The following is a 22,500-nucleotide window of genomic DNA, read 5'->3' as shown; positions in this document are numbered from 1 at the left end:
ATGCCAGAAACTGGGCAATCTGTAACACGTCATGCAATGAGAGAAAAGAATATTAAATGATGAAATAAAAGTAACATAAACATGAACTGGGAAAAAACAGTCCACATTTCTACTACTTAAAAAGGTTTCGTTTCATTTTCCGCCTGAGCCATCTACATAATTTAAATATATGTATATCTTGAGATTGGTTTCTTCTTATGATCCATCGTTGATTAAACATGTACGAAGTAATTTTAACCCATTTACTTGAAGTTAATAGTTTATAAAAACGAGAACACAAGCACACACTTCACATCGCCAGCAGAACACCTCTGTGTGTAGCGATATATGTTAAGGAAGCAAACATCTCTCGAAACTACTAAACAGCAATCAACAGTCAGCAGCGCAGTGGCAATATATCAAGAGTAACTGCAATTACGAGTGTGCTTTCATAGCCAGCCGTGCATATCTGGTCTCATTTGATGTTGGTTATCTTTGTCTGAAACAGGGTACATACTTGACTGAGACAGCGTCGTGCTGTGGTGGTGGAGGTGCTGCTGCTGTTGCTGCTGCTGCTGCTGCTTCTGCAGCCGGCGTAAGCGTTCCTGGCGTCTAGCGGCAATCGGTCCGTTGAGTGATCGCTTTTCAATCACCCGCTGCTTGAGCCGAATCTTCAGCAGGTTCGGTTCGGATGCTGTGGTTGCAAGTTGCAAGTTAGTGGTAGTAATAGTTTTAATCAGTGTAAAAGAGAAAGCTTAATGCGCTAGGTGAACAGGTCAGTGTGTAATGAACATGTACATGGCACAAGGACGTTGCTTTGGAGAACAAACCATTTTAACCGGCTAAGTTGAAAACGATTCACGTGAAGGAAGGATTTGAATGTAGCAATAAAATAAAACAATTGATCCTCTGTATATATTATTTTTCGGGAGACTCACTCTAAATCGTACTAGGATAAATATAATGAAGCAAATTGTCACAAATACAATTCTAATTATTTTTTTGAAACATACTTATAGTGAAACATCTGCGAAGATGCAAGTTCATTTTGTAAAACAAAACACATCTTCGGCAACGGCAGCAAACCCCAAAATTCAATATCATAGTAGAAACCGAAATGACCGAACGTAGCAACAATAACCGGCTTTAAGAAGCGTAGAAACGCGTAGCGTGTACAAACGTAGCAACCACTTGTAGCAGTGGGAAACAAACAGCCGGAACAAAACCACAAAACAATTGCTTAACATATTAGGATAACTTAGGTCATTCTCACAACGGAAACCAGCGCACAGGTTTACGCTCACAACGGAAAAGAAAACAGGAACTATGACAAGGAGGGAAAAAAAATTAAAACACACTGCGCAAACAGATTATTTAACGCTTCACAACAGGCAGGATCAGTATATTCCACATGCACTCCAAAGGAAAATATCGAGGGCTAGTACACAAAAAGGTAAGGAGGAAAAATCGCAGCTCTGGTGGGAGGCAGCGCAATACCTGTTTTTCGCAGCGGAAAGTCCGGATCGTACTTTCCAATAGCATTGGGTGGGGGCGGGATTTTGTACGGATGTGAGCTGACAGCAGCTCCGACGACTCCACCCGGCAGCGACTCACCGGAGGACGACTTAACGACTCCCCTGCGAGAGAAAGAGAAGAGAGCCGGTGGAAATAAATACACTGGGCAAGCGGATGGTTGCGTATGGCTATTTTGCCAAAAAAAAAAAAAACAGCGCCATTTACCAGTTCCTGTACGGTAACGGTGAATTTAGGCCATTCGACGCGGCTGCCTGCTTTTTCTGAATAAGGAAAGTCTGTATCGCCACGCAAGATGCATCCAGGGGAGGAAAGAAAAACAAAGGATAAGGTTAAAATCGTCAGCATGAAGCACGAAAGGACTAGCCAGTAGTAGCGCAGTAGGGAGAACACTGCATGCTGGTTTACGCCTTACCTGCAGCTTTTGCTTCACTTCCGAGCTTGCGTTTGCAGAGCAGTCATGCTTTTCCTTGCGCTTGATCGCTTCGCGTTCCCGTCGTTCCAGCTGCTGTGCAGCAACCTCCGCTATCCGCTGGTCGCGCAGCTCCTACGAGTGGATCAAGACATCGTTAGTTCCGTTTTGCGGGACGGAGTAAATGGACGCAGCGACAGTGGTGGACAGTTGGGCAGTGCGCTTCCCCCTCTGTCCTCTTATCACTTACCTGAAACTTGTGTTCCAGCTGCTGGCGGTGCTGCATTTCCAGCTCCTTGTTCTTCTCCTGGAACGTATGCCATAGCTTTTGCTTTTCCAACTCCTGCTCCTTTTGAAGCTGCAACGCACCAACGCAAATGGAATGTGTAAGGGCTTCCGATTTGATGAACCCGATAGTTTGTGGTTTGCTATTACATTTCTCCGAGGCAGCATGACAGCACCGAACCTTACCTCCAGAATCTGCTGATTGATATCGGTCGGCGTAGCACCGGTTGTGACCTGCGCCGAGGTGGATGACGATGCCGCCTGTGTACTGTTGCTGTTCAGGGCAATGCCTGTGTTCGGTACGACTAGCACTCGGTCTCGTCCCATGGTCGAATCACGTGCCATATCTGTAATGAAAGTTAGCAGAAGATTGTAGATACTACTTTTGCCACGCAATGCTACGCAATCTACAGAAAAGGACCGCTTCCGTACGACTGGATCGTCGTCGTCGTAGCAGCGAGCGGCAGAAAATCGGTTTTTGTACGGATTTCTATCCTTCAGTGGATCAACTGCCCCGGATCACCTGATCAACCATCAAAAGCTCTTTGGATAACGATCATCTTCATCGATCGATCATCAAGAAAATGGTTTTTGTGCCTGGCAGATAGTAGAAGAGATCTCCTACGGCACAGTTGGTTTATGGAGCAATGGACGGCTATGGCTTTTTGCCATCCGTATAGAAAACCGAGTATCCGGTATCCTTCGGCTTCACAGGCCAGGGATTCATCGGTGCTTTAATCGTGTTAACATAGCGTTACAGGGTAAAGCGAAAGGGGGGTCAATAAGAACGGGTTCTGTAGCAGAAAACTGCCAAATCATAATTCATTTCCTTTCGCTCACCAGTGCTCCATTCTGGCATTGACGCAGTTGCTATGTTAATCGAACATGTGGGGAAGGAAAATAAAGAGAGAGAGAGAGAGAGAGAGAGAGAGAGAGAGAGAGAGAGCGCAGCAGAGAGAGAGAGGTTAACAGGGCACACTGTTGACGGTTGTTGAGATGTTCTGAGGGTAGGTAGCCTGGGTGGACGGGCTATTACAGGGTGCCGGAGTGCTGGCGCACCCCTCAAACGCGGCGCGGCGCGGCGGGTTGGTGGTGTGTACTCCCGTGTACGCAGTATGGCGTGTGTACCACCGCTCCTTCGCGCCGCGCTCACGCGCAAGAGCGATGGTGCGCGCTGGAATAGCTATTTTTAGCGCAAATCGATAAAACTTGCCCTTTAACTTGAGCTACAAGACGGCGGTTCGCGCGTCCCGCGCCAAAAAAAGCCGGCAAACCGTGGGGTGTGTAGAATGTATTATGTACACAAGAAGGCCGCCCGCGCACACGGCTCGCACGGGCCCCATTTCCCTATATATGTCCACCTGGTGTGTGATGATGGCGGGCGCTGGTCTGCGTGTGGCAAATGCCGAAGAAAGTGCCTGGAAATGTGACTGTGTCTGGGTACAGTAAAAAAAAAAAAAGCCGTTTTATGAGCGCAGCTATCATTTCCGTGCTCTGTAAACCAGCAACACATTGCAACAAAAGCGAATACTCATTGATTAACAAACACCGATTGCTACATGTCTAACGCAAAACTATGTAAGCAATCCTGCCGGGTGTGCAAAGGCATCCGCGAAGGTGGAAACAACATGTTTGTCTTTGGAGAAGGCAATACCAGCTATATTAGCGATCCTGGCCGATCGGTTAATAGTTCCACCAAAAAAAAAAAGGGTGGCCCTAAATTCTGGATACTCCAAACCCGATAGGATGATGCCGAATGCCAAGCACACTTCCGAGAGGTAGTTAGCTCGGTAAAATCCCCCGGTAAAGTGTGCCGGGATTTGGGTTTTCTCCATCGGGACCGGGTTTTAATGGGTTCACTTCCCTTTCTGCACTTTTTTGTGCGTTTTTACGTGGGTTTTTCTTTCATCTTCCTCTCCTCCACGCTTGTGCATCCATCCCTTGAGCAAAACACAGCCTTCTCTACAACACAAACAGACGGCGGTACACGGTACACGCACTGCACACGTCATTGGATCCTCACTCTGAATGTTTTGTTGATGTTGATGTTGGTTTTGTTGTTGTGTGTTTTTTTTCGCTATTTAGAATGATGATCAACTGAGCGGACTCACAACTCCGGTCGTTTGCGAAGCTCGTCGGTTGTTGTTGTTGCAATTCGGCCCTTCCAGTATCGATAACGCCACACCACCGCTCATCTACTGGCATGGCAAAAAGACACACAAAAAAAAAAGAAAAATGATGGAAAAGCCTACGTGTGGTTACTCGCGTCCAAACAAAGTGTCCCACAACAACGACACACCAACAACACCACCAGGACCCGGGAGGGAGGGGGGGGGGGGCGGCAGGACTCCCTCCAAAATGGGATTGTATTGGCTGTGGGCCACAGGGTGAGGAAAATTACTGCTTCGTGCTGCCGACCCCTTTCCCACCCACCCCATATACGAGACCACCACCCCTAGCTCACCTTCCCGCCCCCCCCCCCCCCTCTCATATGAGCGTAGTGCTATTCGTTATTTTTGTCGTCTGACGTTTGAGTCACTAACTTTTGCTTGCTTGCATCAGCAGTGGTGGCGAGTGGGAGAGGGAGAGGGGTGGACCAGCGCAGCCACCAAAAGCCTGGCTTGGGGCTTGGGGGCCAACTTGAGAACACGAACTTCTTGGCCCCGCGCTTGGCGCTCCTCCTATGCGTGAGGAGAGGGAGAGTCGGTGGGGGCGGGGGGGGGGGGGGGGGATATGCTATGTCCTGCTTCTCTTTCTCGCACCTGGTGCACCAGGTGCGCTACAGATCGTGCTGCGATCTGCGTTGCTAAATTCGTGATGGGGGTGGTTGTGGTTGTGGTGCGTTGTTGTTGTTGTTGTTGTTGTTGTTGTTGTTGTTGTGTTGTAGGGTTACGGGCGGCGTCCGTGAGCAACAACAACACACGCATCAAACGAGAAACGGAAACACCGGAACCGGACGGAAACTACAATAGCACGGGTGGATCTGCGTGCGTGCGTGCGTACGTGTATGTGTGTATATTACATAAGGTGGCGGTGACGACAGGAAACAGGTAAGAACAGGAGCAGTGCTTGCAGTCCCCGCGTAATGCTTGAAGAATCATACGCGGGCAACGCGCATATAACCTGAACGCGCGCGTACTGTGTCTCGCCATTTTCATTTGGCTTTTTTTTTTTTCTCTGCTGACCCTGCGCGCCTACACATCTGGGGAGCAGATACGTACATCGCGCGTTCTAGCGTCCAATACACACAGCCAGCGACAGACGATTGTCTGGATTTACAGCTGGCGCTAGCTCCAGATAGAGAGAGAGAGAGAGAGAGAGAGAGAGAGAGAGAGAGAGCGCGAGAATTTCGCTCGTTGTCCCCACCACGTTCATAGGTCGGTTTTACGTCGTCCTGGGCAAGAACAGGAGGGCACCTCTTTGCGGGCAAGTTTTCCAAAAATAATTTTCCACCACCAATATCCAGACAACGGGCGCTAGCGAGCGCGCGTTACGGCTTAGTGGGCACCTACGAGTAGGTGATTGCCACCAATATTTAAGCCAGATAATCCCATAGTTCGGGATGACGCAGGATGAGACCAATAATCGCAATGGGGGGTTATGTTTTTTCCGCGCACCTTCTTTGCCCCGCACTCCCCTGCTGCCTTCTTCTTTCGCTCGGTAGCTGGTAATTGTTTCTTCTTCGTTTTCCTCTTTTTATCGCCTTGCTACCGAGTTGTATGTATTTGTTGTTGTTGCTGCTGCTGCTGCTGCTGTTGTTGTTGTCGATGCTGTTTCTCCGGCGAACTGTGATCGCTTTTCATCATTCCAGCGGTGGCGCGCACGGCAATAAGATCACATCATCTGGGTCATTTTTATCAGCTTTTTATAAGCAGCAATGAAAGCGAGAGAAAGCGACAGATACACTGAAGCACACACATGAACGCAAAAAAAGAGTTAAAGTTGAATACACGATTACCGAAGAAAGGGGAACGGTATTTGGGGAGAAGCGAAGAGGAGGAGCAGAAGGAGGGTAAGAACTCAACAAATCCAGAACGAATAAGAATCACTATCACTGCTGCACACAAGAGACAGTAGTTGTTTGCTCGCTCGCACACTTCACTCGCAATCTCACAATCCACGTTCCGTTCGCTGCTTGTGGTGGTGCCAAGTGGTTGGTTTGTTGGTTGTTTTGCTGGTTGATTAGTTGGTTGGTTGGTTGCTTGCTTGTTTGGTTGCTCCGTTGGTTGGAAGTAAGTTCGTGGTCGCGATTAGTTTAACCAAAGGGATACGGCAAGGACACAAACCAGCGTGCAGCAGAACCAGAGCGGACAGCTCTAGATAAAAAAAAAAAAAAAACAACAACAACAACCGCACACAACACAACCACACAAACACACGGCGGTCGATCGGTTTCGGCGACACGACGCGGCGATTCGATGACACCTCCGCCCGAGCGGAGCGTTCCTGTGACACTCAGGCGCGCAGATGGTCAAAGGTTCAACACGTAATCATCGTCATCGTCGATGACGGCTCGCGAACCGCGCATGTCTGACGAAAGAGACCCCGCGAACGAACACCACCGCGGTCTGCGTGTGCGTGCGTGCGTGCGAACGTGTAAGATGCTCGGTGGGTGGGTGGGAGGGAGGTGGTCCCAGCAGTAGCAGCAGCGTCTACTAACCGTTAGCAAAAGGGCGGCAGCTGGTGGCGCTCACACACCGCACCCCTATCTCGCGCGTCGCTCGGTCGCGGAAATAATATCAACAACGCAAAGAAAGCAGTGACACATCGCGTGTGAAGACCGCGTATGCTTGGCTGGTGGTGGTGGTGGTGGTGGTGGTTGGCTGCTTCTACACATCCCACCGGAGAGTCACGGCCACGGCACGTACAGCATCATCATGGATGGTGGACACCCGACCGCGTCCGCAATCCGACACGAAACCCGGGGAGCGATGTATTTTATGCAAAGCTGCCCAGTCACCAGCACAAACCAGAACCAATTCTTCTTCGCTGACGCATGATGACGATAGATAGTCCTCTCGCGCGATCCCCCAGAAGCGATCGGGACACTCCGTACGAAATGCTTTGATGGTTCAATGGGGTTTTGCGCGCCTGGAGTGGTTGAGCACCCTTTTGGATAAGCTTTTTCTTTTTTTTTTTTTCAACACCTTTTTCCCCCACCGATATCCCCAGATGAGATGGAGGTTCAGTGTTGGATGTGTGGCTACTTCTTTCAAAACACTCCATGCGCTGAGCCAGTGGAGAAAATGATTGTTTTGATACGAGCTCCTTGCCGAAATCCCAAACAGGGCACAGGAGGAACACGTCGAGCGATACTCTGCGACTGTTTCTATACTGCGAAAAAAGAAATCTTTTGATGCCAAGATGAAAAAAAAAACTTATAGCATCCCTTATAGGTCCTATAAGGATGTTCTAAGTATTATTTTATTTTTTTCGACTTGACACCAAAAGTTTATTCCCAGTGTAGAAACAGACTACCAACAGACACAAAGGAACGTATGGCTCACTCTCCTAGACCGCTTTGCTTCCACCGGCCCGGAATTCACCGGATAGCCAGTGCACTAGATGCCAAAGGGGAAACAGTGTCCCAGAGTTGATCGGATATGGAAAGGGGGATCGCGGATTTTTTTTTTTCGAAATCCGGACCTACCGCAACGGTGGAGCCACAGTAGGCCGCCTCCATTCAGGGTACGAATGGGTCCGTCGCGCGTCGGGCCATTGCTGCGTGAAGGAATGAATAATGAACCATACGGCCATGCGCGTCCGTCGGATTTCGAACTGAAACAGCGTCCGAGCTGCTATTGCGTCCTCCCGGTTCGGGACACTTTTCCAGCACAAACAAATCCAGCAGCAGTGCAGCTACAGACTAAAACACTACTGTGTCCAATAAATAAGAGGATTCGGTACACAATTTGCTGCATTTTTGCATAATGCATTTTTTTTTAAATCTCGTATTTTTTGTAGGTTGTCAATACTGTGATTGACATCCATGGCAAGTTTCACGTCAAAATAATGACCCGTTTTTGAGATATGAAGTTTTTTTTTTCTAGGCTACTAATAGCGCATTTTGCGTTTCTTCGCTATGAAGAAATTTTTGGAACAAAAAAGCTTTGATAAAATTTGCGATTTGCGGATACGTAAAGAATGCTCCAAAAAGGGTTTGGGTATAAGTGGTAAAAAAAACTTCCAGGAATGGCAGGAACGTGTCGAAGACGAAGGCGACGTCCTAGGCGACCATCATCGTCAACTGACAAGACCCTCACGCCCCACAAATCAAAAATTCTTGTTGGAAAACCAACAATTGACAACTGGAGACCTTGCTGACGATATTGGTATAGCCAGATGATTCGTCAATTACATTTTAAAAATGTGTTGGATCTCAAATACGTCAGAACTCGAATGATACCGTTGGCACCAGCGACTAGCGTTGGTTTTCCCTGGCTTTTTCGCCAAAAACTCCGCTCTTATCGTTCCAAAACCGTCGCTTTCGACTGATTTGGCTCTTTGTGACTTCTAGCTATTAAAAAAAAAACACATACAAAAGATAACTTCGGAGACACCGTTTTGCAAAGATGCAAAGCCCCTGCGAAGGAGCTGAAAGCCATCCCTAAATTCGACTATTTCACTAGCTTTCAAAAACTGGAAAATCTGCCGAGATAAGTGCATTGCATCCAAGGGGGGGATTACTTTGAAAGGGGACAAAATTGATCAGGACCTTTTTTTTAACAAAAAATCGCAAATCCTCAGGTCAATGATTACTGGTGGATTATCCTCAGGTCAATGATTAAAGTGCAGCGAAGTGCATATAGGCACGCCGCGGCCGCAGTCAGAACGGAAAGAGTGCTATCGCTAACATTGATCCGTGGGCGCGCGCGCGCGCGCACACAGACAAACAAACACAGAAACAGCGACATTCCAGTGGTGGCCTGAGTGCAATGCGTCGCACTGCGTTGCTGCGCCAGCATCGCAGCATTCTTACATGCACTCTCTCTATCATTCATTCATTCTTTCTTTCTCGCTCGCTCGCTCGCTCGCTCGCTCGAGCTAAGAACCGGAACTGCGTTCTCCTAGCCTGCGCGCGACCGGTGCCGTAGGCACTCTTGACCTAGTTCCTGCAACTTGCCCCGCCGCTATTCTGCCATTTCCGGTTGCCGCTGGTTGAGCTTTTTCCGCGGGCCCGACGTGGATTGCTGGTGCTGGTGCGTCTGCGCAAAGTCTTTTGAGACGGTAGCCCATGGTCCAGTAGCGCCCATAGAGCATAGGGGTTTCGGCGATCTGCGCAGCGCATCCGCAGGATGCGGAAAGCAACACGCCAACTGGCCATCATACCGGAACCAAGTAGTCCCCGGTAGTCAGTTTTTAAAGGACCGGGATTTTCACCCCCTTTGCGCTCATGCACTCCTGTCTATTATCGCTGCACACCACGAGCTGGCTGACCGGAACTCAACGGCCGCGACAGAGTGGCTCCTTCATCAGCGCTTTTTTCTCAACAAACCCCCGGATCAATTCAAACAACGACGCAAAATGCCTAACTTTGAGTTTTGAAGCAGCGAGTATTTACGAAAGAGAGAGAGAGAGGGGGAGAGCGCGCGCGAGAGAGAGAGAGAGAGAGAGAGGAGGAAAAAAAAGAGGAAAGAAACTAAAATTAGATTCTCGTCGTTTGCTGATTATTGCCATGCGCGCTATAAATACAGTAAGAAAAGTAAAAGAAATTTCGTTACGACCTTTCTATTTTTGGCCGTTTTTCTCCCCCCCGCGGTCCCGCTTCACGCCCGTCCTCGCATCTCTCCATCCTTCTCTCTCTCTCTCTCTCTCTCTCATCGATCGCTCTTCGAGTGCCTTTTTGCTGGCTGGTGGTGTGACGGGGAAGAACATTGGTGGGTGGGTGGTTTAGGGGGAGGCGAATACACCACACTTCAGAGTACTGCAACTGTGCCAACGAATTTCATATTTGCACGTCAAGGTTCCTGCTGCTTCACCATCGCACCCCACCGCATTCGTTTTATTTTATGTTCAGTTAACGCGCTGCGCTGCCTTTTTGTATCGCTATTTATTCCTGGTGTCATTGGTATTTTGCAAATATTATGATACTCCGAGAAGGGCGTTCATAATGACGGGTGAGACAGAGGGGGATGGGGGAGGTGGGGTGGGGGTTAGGTTCTGGTTCATTCATCTAGATTAAAATTGATACCACACGGGATGCCGGGTCCGGGATGCGACTGGATGGCTCACGGCACCAAATGAAGGAAAAGAAAAAAAAAACAATGAAGAAATAGAACGAAACGGAAGTAATGGTAGAAAGCGGAAATGATAAAAAAAAGAATGAAGAAGATAATGCAAATGACGATTTGAAGCAAGCAAATAAAGAGATTATGGTGTGCCCTCCAAGGGGGTAGAGCTATAGGAGCTGTAGGTGGCTCGGTAATCGGCTGATCGTTCAACGACATCCCACCCCACCCCTCCTCTTCCCCTATTCACTTACCGCTACAGAAATTGTGCATTGTGTTGTACAATGGAAACACTGCTCGGAGCTACCAGTACAAAATACGTAAATACACACATTAATATATATATCAGCATGGTCGTCGTCGTCGCCGTCGCCGTCGACACTGACATGCGTATTCTACACGTACATCTTGATGTGCGGGAAGGAACGTTTAGCACTGCGATGGCACACGCTGGCTGGCCGACGGACAAGGTGGCGGACGGGCGGACGGGCGGGCGGGCGGGCGAGCGGGTTGGTGGTGGGTGGCCGTGCTGGCGTGCCAGCGCTGTGGCTAGGCCGGATGTAACACGGAACACAACCAAAACAAGATGCCGCACGAATTTGTTTCTTTTTTCTCTTCCCGTGCTTTTACCTTCTTTTACTTTTATCGGACCCGCTGTACTTTCGAGTAAACACTGGGCCTGGGCTGCACTCATCTATCTCATACACGATAGAGAGATTTCCAATTTCGTAACTCGATCACCACCGCTCGAGAGCCGCCGGTTTGCTCAAACTCACTGCACCGCACTTTCAACACGCTTATTTTGCGCTCCCGCACATCAGGTCACATTCGAGGTGGGGGGACAGATACAGAGAGGAACCGATGGCGGGGGGGGGGGGGGTGCTTGCAAAAAGCCTACAGCAGGGTTGCAGCAATCCCGTCACTGATTACACTGCTCGCCGGAATGGGGGGGGGGGGGCTGGGGGTGGGATCTCCTTTACTGGCTCCTGACTCGCCGAAGCACTGCCAGCCGTCCTAATGAACGGCACGGCCGGATCGCAGGCGTAGCGCTGGGCTGCCAAATCGGACAAGTAACATACTCGCACCAACTACAGCCGACAGCCGCCCGTGGGACAGACAGCACATTTAGTACATTGTTGCCCGAGCTGCGTTGTCGTAGCCGCCCCCCGGGGCCATCATTGCGGTACCCCGCGTGGTGGAGTGGAGGAACTTGTCAAGCGATACGATGCCCAACGCTACGGGTGTTCCATTGAGCGTTTGTGAAGAAGGGTGTGTAATGGGGGGGGGGGGGGGAGGACACGTTGGCGCTGCTGCAGGTAATGCTGGTGGCCTCACACCCGCCTTGTTCCTGGGCCTGTTTCGTTCCACGGCAATGTCGAACACAACGTTGTTCCTGCGGGGTGTTCCGGTCCGGGTTCCAGCAGAGCAGAGCTATCTGCTGGCCAAGCGCGCGCGCACACACACACACACACACACGCACACACGCACGACACTAGGCTGCAGTGCCACTTACACACTGCCTGCTTTGTTGATGGGGAGCGCGTTCGCAGGGGCGGGGGGTTTGGGTGTTCTCTTCGCAGGCGGCCGCGAGGCCGAAACCGAGACGCAGACCAATGATGGCGGACGGGGGCCCTCTTTTCCGCCGCGTTTCTACACGAACTGCCTGCGATAAATGGGGGGCACGATACTGCACTGTTAGTGAGGTGATGTCGAGAAATGTTTTTTCTTGTTTTGCACACAAAGATTTACCTTTTCCCAAATTGCCAAACAGCGAGCGCTGAAAGCACACTCGAGGGTGAAGTCAACAAGTGGCGAGCGCTTTATCGGTATCCCCTTTGGCCTGCTGTCAGTCGGAATGGCGGGGGGGGGGGTCTACGGTGCCGGATCCAATGCTGCACCTTACGCGTCTTTACACGCTGACAATCGCTTCCATAAAGTTGTACAAAACCGACGAAGGGGTACCGTTTCCGCCAACAGCCGGTTTTTTTTTCCAACAAATTAGACACGCACAAGGAGAAGGTGCTAATAAGGGGGGATTTACTGTTAGTTCTTATTCTTAAATGTTGCCGTGAAGCCGTGTATTTGTGCTGAACGTTTACGGATCTTTCGACCCTCTGCCCTGTACGTCCGTCGAAGTTTGGGCATTTGGGAAAGAGTCTCACAAGCCAGTTACGCGACCGTTACGCGACCCGTCCGTCGAGTTGTACAGCGACACTGGTGGTGATGGGTCGATGCGAAGCGCCGTCAAAATACCAGTAACCATTCGATAGATATGAACTAGTGCAAGGGCGTAGATCCTAGTTTGCCGGTAAATACTCGTACTGATTTTTAAGCGATCCAAATACAACACTTTGCCCTTTTCCCCCTGAAGTGTACGCAAACTACGCAAGGTAGCAACGGAACGGTCTGGGAAATGGAGAACAAGGGAAGTATTGCCGGAGAAAATGAATCATCGACAGTGACCAAAATCGAAGCAGAAGATGAAGCGACAAAGCTCCAGGCGGAGCTATCGCGCGTACGGGAGGAGTTTAACCAGCAACGGGCGCGTATGAAGGAATTGTACCTAGCCAAAGAGAGTAAGCTTGCCTGAGGAGCCAAAGATCTCGAGAGTCTGGTCGGGTCTTAAAATGCATCCTGGCCCTTTTCCTGTTCTTCAGATGAATGCAAGCGGGTGGTTGAGGATCTGGGCAGTGCTCGGAAGGAGCTGAACGAGCTGAAGGCCCAAATCCGGATCATGGAGTTTAGCCGCGAGAAGGACGCCGAAGAGCAGCGTAACCGGATGGAGGACGAAAATCGAACACTCAAACAGCTGGTAAATGAAACGCTCGACGAGTCGTCGGTGATGCGAGACACGGTGCGGCAGCTCCAGGAGAAAAATAAAAGCATGTTGGCAGAAATCGCCCAGCTAAAAGAGGGTCTCGCCGAAAGCAATCAAGTAAACAATCCAATCCTAAACGATATACGGTGGACAAACGGTGGCGCACACTTTGAACTTTTCGCTTTTCTTTTCTTGGTTTGTTAAAGGTATCACCAAGCCTGGCGAAGACGGTGCAGCAGGCGAAAAAAATCATTCTCAAATTCGGAACGGTCGACAGCAACAGTGCCGACAATCTAGAGGACTCTATGCGGAAGGTAAAGAAATATGTACGTATTATCAACACTGGCTTTTTCAACATCGTAGAAATGATTACATCTCGTAGCTCTCGCTTCTATTCATGTTTGTTTGGCATGTTTGATTAAACTTTGTTGTTTTTTTTTGTTAACATGTGACAAAACCATAAGCTGCAGTCTGCACACAAACACATCCTTATACGTACGTAACCGAACAGGCAGCTTTGCGCAGGCAAGTGCGGAGCTATTACGTACCCCACTATGTTGCCTTGACCGTTACACGAACTGTCAGATGCGCTTTTCCTATCTCGTCTTTCCGGGCTCTCTCTTTTCCTCTAGCACAATCAGCTGCAACTGTACCCTTTAATATCAACTAAGCTGGTTGGCACTAAAGTATACCCCCGCCAGATCTAGCATTTGAAATACTAGACATATTTTTAAATATTATATACAAATATAAATGCTAGGGAATGGACCCAAGCGCAACCAAGGATGTGGTAAGTTATGAATGGTTTATGGTAATCAAAGGTGGAACACTGTTTATCACAAATGATCGTGTGACGTGTGTGTAAACTTATAAACATGGTTAAGAATCGACCTCTGTTTTAATGCACGTCCTTGTACCAGTGATTAACTTTATTAGTTCATGCAACACAGTTTGTGCAACTGCGACTCATGAGAACGATTTCCAAAGCATACTTTGACGGTGAAACGAGTAGTATCTGTATCAGTTCATTTCGTGAAATGCTACAACAATTGAAAACAATGATTCCGGGGTTTTCGAATTCAAAAGTGCAATGAAAGAGCTACCCATCATTTGCATAATGTTTTAGCAAAGCTAATTACCGACGGATGTATTAGGTTGAGGTAGTCAAGCGAACCTCGATTCTTATCGTATGTTCTTTTATTGTTTCTTCCAGGCTCAAGAAGATGCGGAGGTGCTCCGATCATTGGTCGTTCCGTTGGAGGAGGAAATCAAATCACTTAAAGAGAAACTCCGTATTGCATACGAGACGCGCGAAACGTCAACTCCCGGAGCTGACGCCAGCACGAAACAGCAGAAATCCGCGCTCCTCGGGATGCTGAAACCCGAAGAAGAGAATAGTGGAGCGAAAGATTTGGAAAGTTCAATAGATGATAGTCATCCAACTAGTAAGGATAGCTGTATACGATGTGAAGCGCTTGAAACCAGTATCGAGGAGCAGCTGAAGGAGGAACGTGAACGTTCGGCGACGGTTGAAAAGCAAGTTGAACGGCTCAAGGAGCAGCTTACAAAAGAGGCAGCGTTGCGTACGGATCTTGAGGCACAGTGGCACAAGAAACGGGAAGAACACAAAATAGAGGTACAGAAGCTGACCGATCGCGCTATGAAGACGGAGCTGGTATTGGATAAACTTCGCCAGGACTACACGCAGCTGAAGCTGGTGTTACGCGACGAGTTGCAAAAGCTTACCGAAGAGCGAGAAAGGGTTTATTACCAGATCAACAATCTACAGCAGGATAACGACTTTCTGGCGGGCAAATATGTAGCCAGCTCGGAAGCACTCAAGGACCAAGCGCTCAACTTTCCTCAGACGGTAGACGCGCTGCAAGAGTATGTGCTGAGATTGCACGAGAAGTTGATTGTTACCCAGACAGGGTGCGAGTTTGCCGAGCGAAAGGCTCGAAGCATGCAGGACGAGGTGACGCTCCTGCAGGAACAACAGTGCTTGCGCGATCGCGATGCCAAGAAAGCCGAGCAGGAATACACGCAGACCTGCATGCAGCTTCAAGAACGGCTCAGGCGACTGCAGAACGAATTCCAGCAGTTTGTTGTCATACGCGAAGAACTCGAGGTCTCCGTGTCCGATCATGAGAAGCAAAATTCCGAACTGCGAATGCAAATCATTGAGCTGCAAGCTGGGAACGAGCGTCTAGACAAACAGGTTTGTGATTTGAAGAGCAAAATGGCTGTGCTGCAGGAAGACCTGGCGAACAACGAGGCGGTACAGAAAGACTTCGTCAAACTGTCGCAATCATTGCAAATGCAGCTGGAGAAGATTCGTTCCGCTGACACGCAGGTGCGCTGGCAGGATGATGACGACGTTGATCAGTGCCCCAATTGCAAGAAGGAGTTCACCGTTACGCGTCGGAAACAGCACTGTCGGCACTGCGGAACGATTTATTGTCAGCCGTGTCTGTCCAAGTCCGTTGTGTCTGGGCCCAACCGTAGACCGGCAAGGGTATGCGACGTTTGCCATACATTGTTGGTTCAAGATACCGCGCCGTACTTTAGCCGAGAACCACCACAATCACCATAGTTTAACAATAGCAACCACAGTTACGTACTACTATGCAGGTACACTGTATAATGTAAAAATGAATTGTTACGTTTTGCAAGAAGGTTAATAAACATTTTTCCACATATTGGTTATCTGCAAAAAAACACAAAACCTAATCGTATTCATTGTATGGTTCATTTTATTCATTATAAAATCTATAGTAAAATTAGCAAGAGCAAATTTGAATTTAATTAAAGCAACTCTAAACATTTGGTTTAGTATACTTTCTTTCAACCAATTTCATAAAGCGAATTTAGAAATCTATTCCGCCAAATTCAGTCGAATTTAATGAGTTGCGCGAACGTTCACAACAAATACAATTAGGGTTGTAATAAAACAATGAACTATTCAAGTTAAAGTTAGTTTTGTTCAGTTCGGTTAGTTCAACAGGGTAATAGTCGATGGCAAAGACATTGACTTCAAGCTAGGCGCGATTGCATTCCCAAATTAAAAGGAATTGACTATTGGAGGACAACTTAGTTTGACTGCAATCGCTGATAGGTTGTATGATTGTACTGATGATTAGAAATTTTAGCTACTAAGTAGCATCAGAATCGAATTATAGTACGCAGCAAGGTTAATACCAATGCTAGTAAAATCAAGATAAGGAATCCGTAGATCGGCGAACCAAATACAAGGGCCCCAACCACGAATGCACCAATCACGTTCCGCACGACTGCATACGAGGCAAAGAATCGTAAGCTTAGTTGAGGCCCGACAGATCTTTCGACCATTGTCGAGAAACCGTTTGCTAGATGAACACGTTCCATGTACGAATCGGGCGGCTGTAACATTAGGCGGGCAAGCGAGCCCCACCATCGATCGCTATACCAGAGCGAACATAGCTCTTCGCTATACGTTAGATTCACTTTCTTGCTCACTCGGTACAAAGCACGCACAAGAAACTTAATTTCCTTGCTGGTGATAGGAAGCAACTGTGGATCGCCTAAGTATGTCTGGGCGCATATATGTTGGGTTCGATTCACGTAATTGGGGGGCTCCTGAAAGATGGCATTGTTCACGACCGGTATCTCGAACGGTTCTACCTCCTCATCGTCGAACGTTATCTCGGACGGTCCTACCTCGAACGGCGGTATAGCAAAACTTTCAGTGAGCCATTGACAGATTGATTCTAGCACATCACAATCGTCCTGAGCAGTTTTGTACGGGATAGCCGTTTTGGCACCACGAAGGGCTTGCCATAGGTACTGCAGAACTGTAATGTTCTTTTTCTGCTGGCGTTCTAACATCTTCATGTGGCCTTTTGTGTAGGCGATTGCGCAACACAGCTTCTCCATTAGCTGACATAGATGATGCTTCACCGGTTCGGAGAAGAGTGGCGTGTAGCGTTTCCGATCAATCATTACGGATCCACCCATCCAGTAAACAATTTCTAGCTCATCTAACTCTTTCGGATAGTTCTCTTCCGGCGGCATCGTGTTCATCTTCGGACTCCTTATATGGCGTTGCTGTCTCAAACGGTACAATATCATTTCGTTGTGTCGTATAAAATCGAGCATCGTACGATTAGAAACAACCTTCAGCAGTCGTGACAATATTTTCGGGCTTATCGGAGACTTGAAGGGGATAAAGTCTAACTGTGCCAGCCTAGGGAGCAGCTTCACGATTGGTTGGGTGTACGACATCAGATTTGCCACAATGAATCGCGAGAATTGATCTACGGTTTCGCTATCGATTACGGGCGGAAGTATTAGGTTAAAGTCACGATTATAAAGGTAGCGCCATGGTTGTATGTAGCTTAGCCACAACTCTATCAAGTCGATGAGGCTACCGTCAAGTGGCCATATGTCAAACAACGACATGAAAAATGGTTCGATGCGGTCCCGTAGTTGCAGTGCCACAGCTCGGCGGAATTCCTCCATCGGGCAACTATCGATATAGCTTCCAGTTCCACTGAACGCGTGTATCTGCTTGACAAGCACACGAATGGAACGCAGCAATTCGATACTTGGAAGTTCCATCCCGTCTGCACTGGGTGTGAAGGTTAGCCAGACATCGAGAAAAATGAAAGTAATGCTCCTTGCTTGCCAAGCAGCTAGACTTGTCGCGAAGTCCATCCCCGGATTGATGAGCTTCGGTGACACACGCGGAGAATTTTCGGTGTTGAGATATTTCCTCGTGGTGGTCGAACTACAAGAGGAGAAACACTATAAGCACATTTTCCGGGGATTCTCCAGATCCGACAGTACTACTAACCACAATACCGGTGGCGTCGAAAATGATTTCATGCTCCCTTTCAGTGGCGGTGGTGGCGGAGCACGAGGCAAATAGGTGCAGAAATATTCTGCGGCCAGTGCCAAGTATAATGTTTCGGTTTTTCGATCGCTCGTTTCTCTACCCGTAGGAGGATATATATTCTTCTGCGAAGTCAATCCGTAAAGGGCGAAGTGGAACATAAAATACTGAAAAGCGTCTACACCAGAATGCAAAAAATTATCCTCTGAAATATGAAACAACAAAACACAATAAACTTACTCAGGTGAAGGAAGAAGCAGGTTATATCCATTCGTACCACAAGATTTTTGTAAAATGGGGGAGGTGTATTAGTTGCTAAAATTGATTGGAGTTGTTGCTGTCGTAGAGACCATGGTAAATAAAAAACAAATGTTTAGAAATCAAATCGATCTAGCAATGCGATGGACTTCGTACCGGCAGCTGATTGATTGGTAGGCGGAATGGGATTGTAGATTCGAATAACCGATTAAAATACCAAAATAGTGGTCCGTTTGTCGACAAAAAATTGAAGCATATTGAAAATCCAGGGTTCATTGGCTCTTGTACAACATTGGTAATGTACAATCCACTGCACGACTCGTTTCCAAAAATTCGATTCATCACCATGGGGAATATTTTTGCATCGTCCAAGACAGTTGTGGTTTCACAACACCTACATAAACCAAATTAAAAAAGAAAATACGTTAATAAGTAGTTATCACAAACCATTAGTTATCAGAAAGCAGTTATGATTCGAATGAGCGATCGATATACCCACATTTCATTACGGAAGAATTTCTCTAACTCAACGCAAACGCGCCCAATGTCCCATGGTGGTATTTGGTTTATCAGTTCGAGACAATGTAGCTAAAACAATAGTAACAATTCAATCCGTATCCGAAGAAAAAAAGCATGCTGTATGATCTTACCTTTGCCATGGTGGCGAATCAACTTAGATAGCAGAGTTTGAGACGCAACAAAACAAAAGGAATAAGAATGGTTCTGCCCAATTGGTTAGGACATTCGATTCCTTCATTCGTCTTTCTTCGATATGCTGTAATTATTTGTGATCAAAAATGATTGAAAAAAGATTGAACATAAGTCTGCGCACCTAGCAAACCGACCGATTAGTTGTTGTTTTGATTTCCCGCCGATTCAGGTAGCGGCAAGCACCACGAATTGCTCTACCGGACAACAGCAACCTAACTCACCAAGCTGACAGGATTTTTTGGTTGTCTGGTGCTGGAAAGAATTATTGTACCATCCGTAATTACTGTTAACAGAAATCCTTTCTATTGGCTTAACGTTGCAAACAATTTGGCGCTCTCGAAATGAAAAGAAAAGTTGCGCTTCGAAGCACGCCGTCCGACACATCCGAGGCCATCCGAAAACTCGCCAGATGTCATGTCATGGATGTCATGTTTCATGTTTATATTAGTCCGGTTATGATTTTCTGGTACCTGACCCTGACGACTCGACTAGCAGGCATAGTGATAAGCATGTTTCTAAACAGTACGAGAGAATTTCTATTATAATTACAGTTAATTAAAAAGCTACTTTCAGTCCATAAATTCTTTTAAATGTTGCCGAATGTAGATTATGTTTAGTTAACATTTTTAACGCAAACTGACAGTGCGTATGTGCGTTTCTGCTACACGCGCGCCTTATCGAACTGTCAATATAGGACGCGCGATGGTATGTGTGTGGCACTGGTCAGTAAAACTTTTCATCTTCTTTCGTCAAGAACGAGGCACACAGGTACCGTCCGGAGCCCGAAAGTGTCGCGTAAATCCCCTGCTGTGTGGCGCTATTAGTTTCGTTTGGCTTGTTCTCCAATTCATATTTTCATTCTTCTACACACATAACGCTGGGGTATTAGCAGTGACTTTGTAGGAAAAAAGAACCAATCGATTGGCACTGTGCGCTTGTGTCGCGTCGCAATTCCTACATTTCTGCCCAGCGCGTTCGCCGGAACAAAAGGGACCGAAAACATTGATTTCGGTGCGACTGTTCATTCCACATCCAGTCGTCGAAGTTAGATTCGACTGAACCCGGCTGAGGTAAGTGGAACCAGGTCCTGGAATGTTTCGTTTTGAACAAAACCCATCGATTTCGGGATCCGTGGCCGCCGAAAGTTTGTTGCTTCATCTTACATTTTATGTGTTCTTCTTGTCTTCTATCCTGGCGCTGCTGTCAAACTAAGTAGCCTTCGACCAGGAGAAAAAAAAAATACACACACCGCATCGAACTTGGAGAGCTCGGTAGGTGCTGCTTATACCCGCGAAAGATTCATGATTTGTGCGATTATGCGGCTTTAAGTGCGATAAGATAGTTTGGCTTCGCTCCAGCGCCACACTGTGCGTTCTGCTCGAGGCTCACAAGCGCTCTCCGTGCCGCCTAATTTTGCAAATCCGGGAACACAAGTGGGGAGTGTGTGGAGAATCGATAGAGTTTCCCCATGGAATAATGGCATCCAACCGAACGATGGACGAAATTCGTCGGCAACGGTGGGTATTATTGTTAAACTATGGAGTGCGTTTACTGGAATATAGAATTTCACTCATTTTGTTCTTTACTCTAGCTTGCTGGCGTTGGAACAAAAAATTCGAGATCCGGCTGGCATCGCCAACGTTGATTGCCTTCTGGATACGGTAACGGCGATTGTCGCCGACTGCGATCACGAAAGCGTTAAGATCATCAAAAATATCGAAATCTTCATAAAACGATGTAAGTTTTCGCGTGCCCATTTCTTCTCGCGCTGCTTAGAATTCGGGTGTAATAACTTCATGTTACAAATTCATTCCGAGTGTTGCTGCCAACTAAATTATTGGGGTTTATTCTCATAACTTACTACGATTTCATATGCAGTGTGAAAATTTGGCGTAAATTTTTGAATACCCCAAATTTGTTTGTGCAATTTTTTTAAGTTTCACCCCATATAACACATTATTATTTGTCATTTGATTTCTGTTTAATATTCCTACAGACAAAGATCTTGCGCGCGAAATCACCAATCTTCGTATGAAACCGGATGATTTCACCTCCATCAAGTTGATAGGACGCGGTTCGTTCGGCGAAGTTCAGCTCGTTCGTCACAAAACCTCAAACCAGGTGTATGCCATGAAGCGTTTATCAAAATACGGCATGATAACACGTTCAGATACTGCGTTCTTTTGGGAGGAGCGCTACATCATGACCCACGCCAACTCAGAGTGGATCGTGCAGCTACACTACGCATTCCAGGACTCGAAATATCTGTACATGGTGATGGATTACATGCCGGGTGGCGATATTGTTTGCCTCATGAATACGTACGAAATACCGGAAAAATGGGCCCTTTTTTACACGATGGAAGTTGTTTTAGCACTCGACACCATCCACAACATGGGTTTTATTCATCGCGACGTGAAGCCGGATAATATGCTGCTCGACAAGCACGGTCACCTCAAGCTGGCAGACTTCGGAACGTGTATGCGAATGGGTGACGATGGGCTGGTGCACTCTTCGAATGCCGTGGGTACTCCGGACTACATTAGTCCCGAAGTGCTGCAGTTTCAAGGCGACAAAGGAGGCTACGGGCGCGAGTGTGATTGGTGGTCGGTAGGAATATTTCTGTACGAAATTTTGATCGGCGATACACCCTTCTACTCCGACAGCCTAGTGGGCACTTACGGCAAAATAATGGATCACAAAAACAGCTTGCACTTTCCGGACAACGTGGAGATCAGTGAAAATGCCAAGTCCCTGATCAAAGGATTCCTGACCGATCGCACGGTGCGTCTTGGGCGGCACAGTGTAGAGGAAATCAAATCGCACCCATTCTTCGTAAACGATACGTGGACATTTGAGAATTTACGCCAATCAGTACCTCCAGTCGTGCCGGAGCTGAGTGGGGACGATGATACACGCAATTTTGATGAAGTTGAGCGCAAAAACAGCATCGAACTCACCTTTCCGATACCGACCACATTTGCTGGGGACAACTTGCCGTTCATAGGATTCACTTACACGAGCGACCATCAGCTACTCGGAGGCAGCCTGGATACAGCAGGTCAGCAGGATATAACTGATAACAAGGAAGGGAGTGGAACCGCGCGTGCCAGCAATCATCGCCACCGTCCCTCCAATAGTGCTGAGATAGCCCGTCTTGAAAATATGCTCCAGCGCGAGAAACATACGGTGGAAATGCTGGAAAAACAGGAACGCACTCTTCGCCAACAGATTGAACTGATCACGAAACGCGAATCGGATATCCAGACGCTCGCCAACAACTATGAGCGTGAGCTAACTGTGCTGAAGCACAACTTTCGTGAAATGCAAAGGCGGGCGGATGGTGAGCAGGAGGCAAGAAAAAAGGCAGAGAACGTCCTGGTGGAAACCAAGCAACGTCTGACGG

At 47.8% G+C, this 22,500-nt stretch overlaps 4 protein-coding genes across 9 annotated transcripts in view; 2 read left to right on the top strand and 2 right to left on the bottom strand.

Annotated features, from left to right (window-relative positions):
* Nucleotides 1-12,247, bottom strand: part of LOC126579974 (histone deacetylase 4) — a 15,935-nt gene extending 3,688 nt beyond the window's left edge. The window contains exons 1-9 of the mRNA XM_050243776.1: nucleotides 12,187-12,247; nucleotides 10,692-12,129; nucleotides 2,396-2,556; nucleotides 2,175-2,282; nucleotides 1,928-2,059; nucleotides 1,720-1,790; nucleotides 1,477-1,616; nucleotides 497-673; nucleotides 1-19 (exon numbers count right to left, since the gene is read on the bottom strand). The exon at nucleotides 1-19 is cut by the window's left edge and continues 220 nt beyond it. Coding sequence (XP_050099733.1) covers nucleotides 1-19; nucleotides 497-673; nucleotides 1,477-1,616; nucleotides 1,720-1,790; nucleotides 1,928-2,059; nucleotides 2,175-2,282; nucleotides 2,396-2,556; nucleotides 10,692-10,710 — 827 coding nt within the window. The 5' untranslated portion in view covers nucleotides 10,711-12,129; nucleotides 12,187-12,247. The remainder of the gene's footprint in view (nucleotides 20-496; nucleotides 674-1,476; nucleotides 1,617-1,719; nucleotides 1,791-1,927; nucleotides 2,060-2,174; nucleotides 2,283-2,395; nucleotides 2,557-10,691; nucleotides 12,130-12,186) is intronic.
* Nucleotides 5,241-15,980, top strand: LOC126579976 (rab GTPase-binding effector protein 1). Of its 3 annotated transcripts, none has more exons than XM_050243783.1 (5): nucleotides 5,241-5,259; nucleotides 12,809-13,013; nucleotides 13,095-13,372; nucleotides 13,462-13,581; nucleotides 14,469-15,980. In XM_050243783.1, exons 2-5 carry the CDS (start codon nucleotides 12,851-12,853, stop codon nucleotides 15,846-15,848), a joined length of 1,941 nt encoding a protein of 646 aa, XP_050099740.1. In that variant the 5' UTR covers nucleotides 5,241-5,259; nucleotides 12,809-12,850; the 3' UTR covers nucleotides 15,849-15,980. The 3 variants fall into 3 exon arrangements, with proteins under 3 accessions (XP_050099740.1, XP_050099741.1, XP_050099739.1); XM_050243784.1 differs by lacking the exon at nucleotides 5,241-5,259 and adding an exon at nucleotides 12,621-12,745 and having other exon boundaries at nucleotides 13,462-13,569; XM_050243782.1 differs by lacking the exon at nucleotides 5,241-5,259 and adding an exon at nucleotides 12,621-12,745.
* Nucleotides 15,981-15,990: 10 nt separating this feature from the next.
* LOC126579975 (sphingomyelin phosphodiesterase 4) lies at nucleotides 15,991-19,478 on the bottom strand. Of its 4 annotated transcripts, XM_050243780.1 has the most exons (8): nucleotides 19,229-19,478; nucleotides 19,034-19,158; nucleotides 18,883-18,971; nucleotides 18,540-18,777; nucleotides 18,366-18,462; nucleotides 18,087-18,303; nucleotides 16,952-18,020; nucleotides 15,991-16,915 (listed from the first exon to the last, which is right to left on the bottom strand). In XM_050243780.1, the coding sequence occupies exons 2-8, from the start codon at nucleotides 19,040-19,042 to the stop codon at nucleotides 16,418-16,420; spliced, it is 2,217 nt and encodes a 738-aa protein (XP_050099737.1). In that variant the 5' UTR covers nucleotides 19,043-19,158; nucleotides 19,229-19,478; the 3' UTR covers nucleotides 15,991-16,417. The 4 variants fall into 4 exon arrangements, with proteins under 4 accessions (XP_050099737.1, XP_050099735.1, XP_050099736.1 ...); XM_050243778.1 differs by having other exon boundaries at nucleotides 15,991-18,020; XM_050243779.1 differs by having other exon boundaries at nucleotides 15,991-18,020; nucleotides 19,316-19,478.
* A 377-nt stretch (nucleotides 19,479-19,855) lies between these two features.
* Nucleotides 19,856-22,500, top strand: part of LOC126579721 (rho-associated protein kinase 1) — a 7,791-nt gene continuing 5,146 nt past the window's right edge. The window contains exons 1-4 of the mRNA XM_050243270.1: nucleotides 19,856-20,164; nucleotides 20,311-20,611; nucleotides 20,686-20,831; nucleotides 21,091-22,500. The exon at nucleotides 21,091-22,500 is cut by the window's right edge and continues 561 nt beyond it. Of these exons, the coding sequence (XP_050099227.1) occupies nucleotides 20,571-20,611; nucleotides 20,686-20,831; nucleotides 21,091-22,500 (1,597 nt within the window). The 5' untranslated portion in view covers nucleotides 19,856-20,164; nucleotides 20,311-20,570. The remainder of the gene's footprint in view (nucleotides 20,165-20,310; nucleotides 20,612-20,685; nucleotides 20,832-21,090) is intronic.

Source organism: Anopheles aquasalis, chromosome Y (genome assembly GCF_943734665.1).
Source record: "Anopheles aquasalis chromosome Y, idAnoAquaMG_Q_19, whole genome shotgun sequence".
NCBI lineage: Eukaryota > Metazoa > Arthropoda > Insecta > Diptera > Culicidae > Anopheles > Anopheles aquasalis.
Note: the sequence above shows the minus strand (reverse complement) of the source record. Positions and strands in the feature narration are given on the sequence as shown.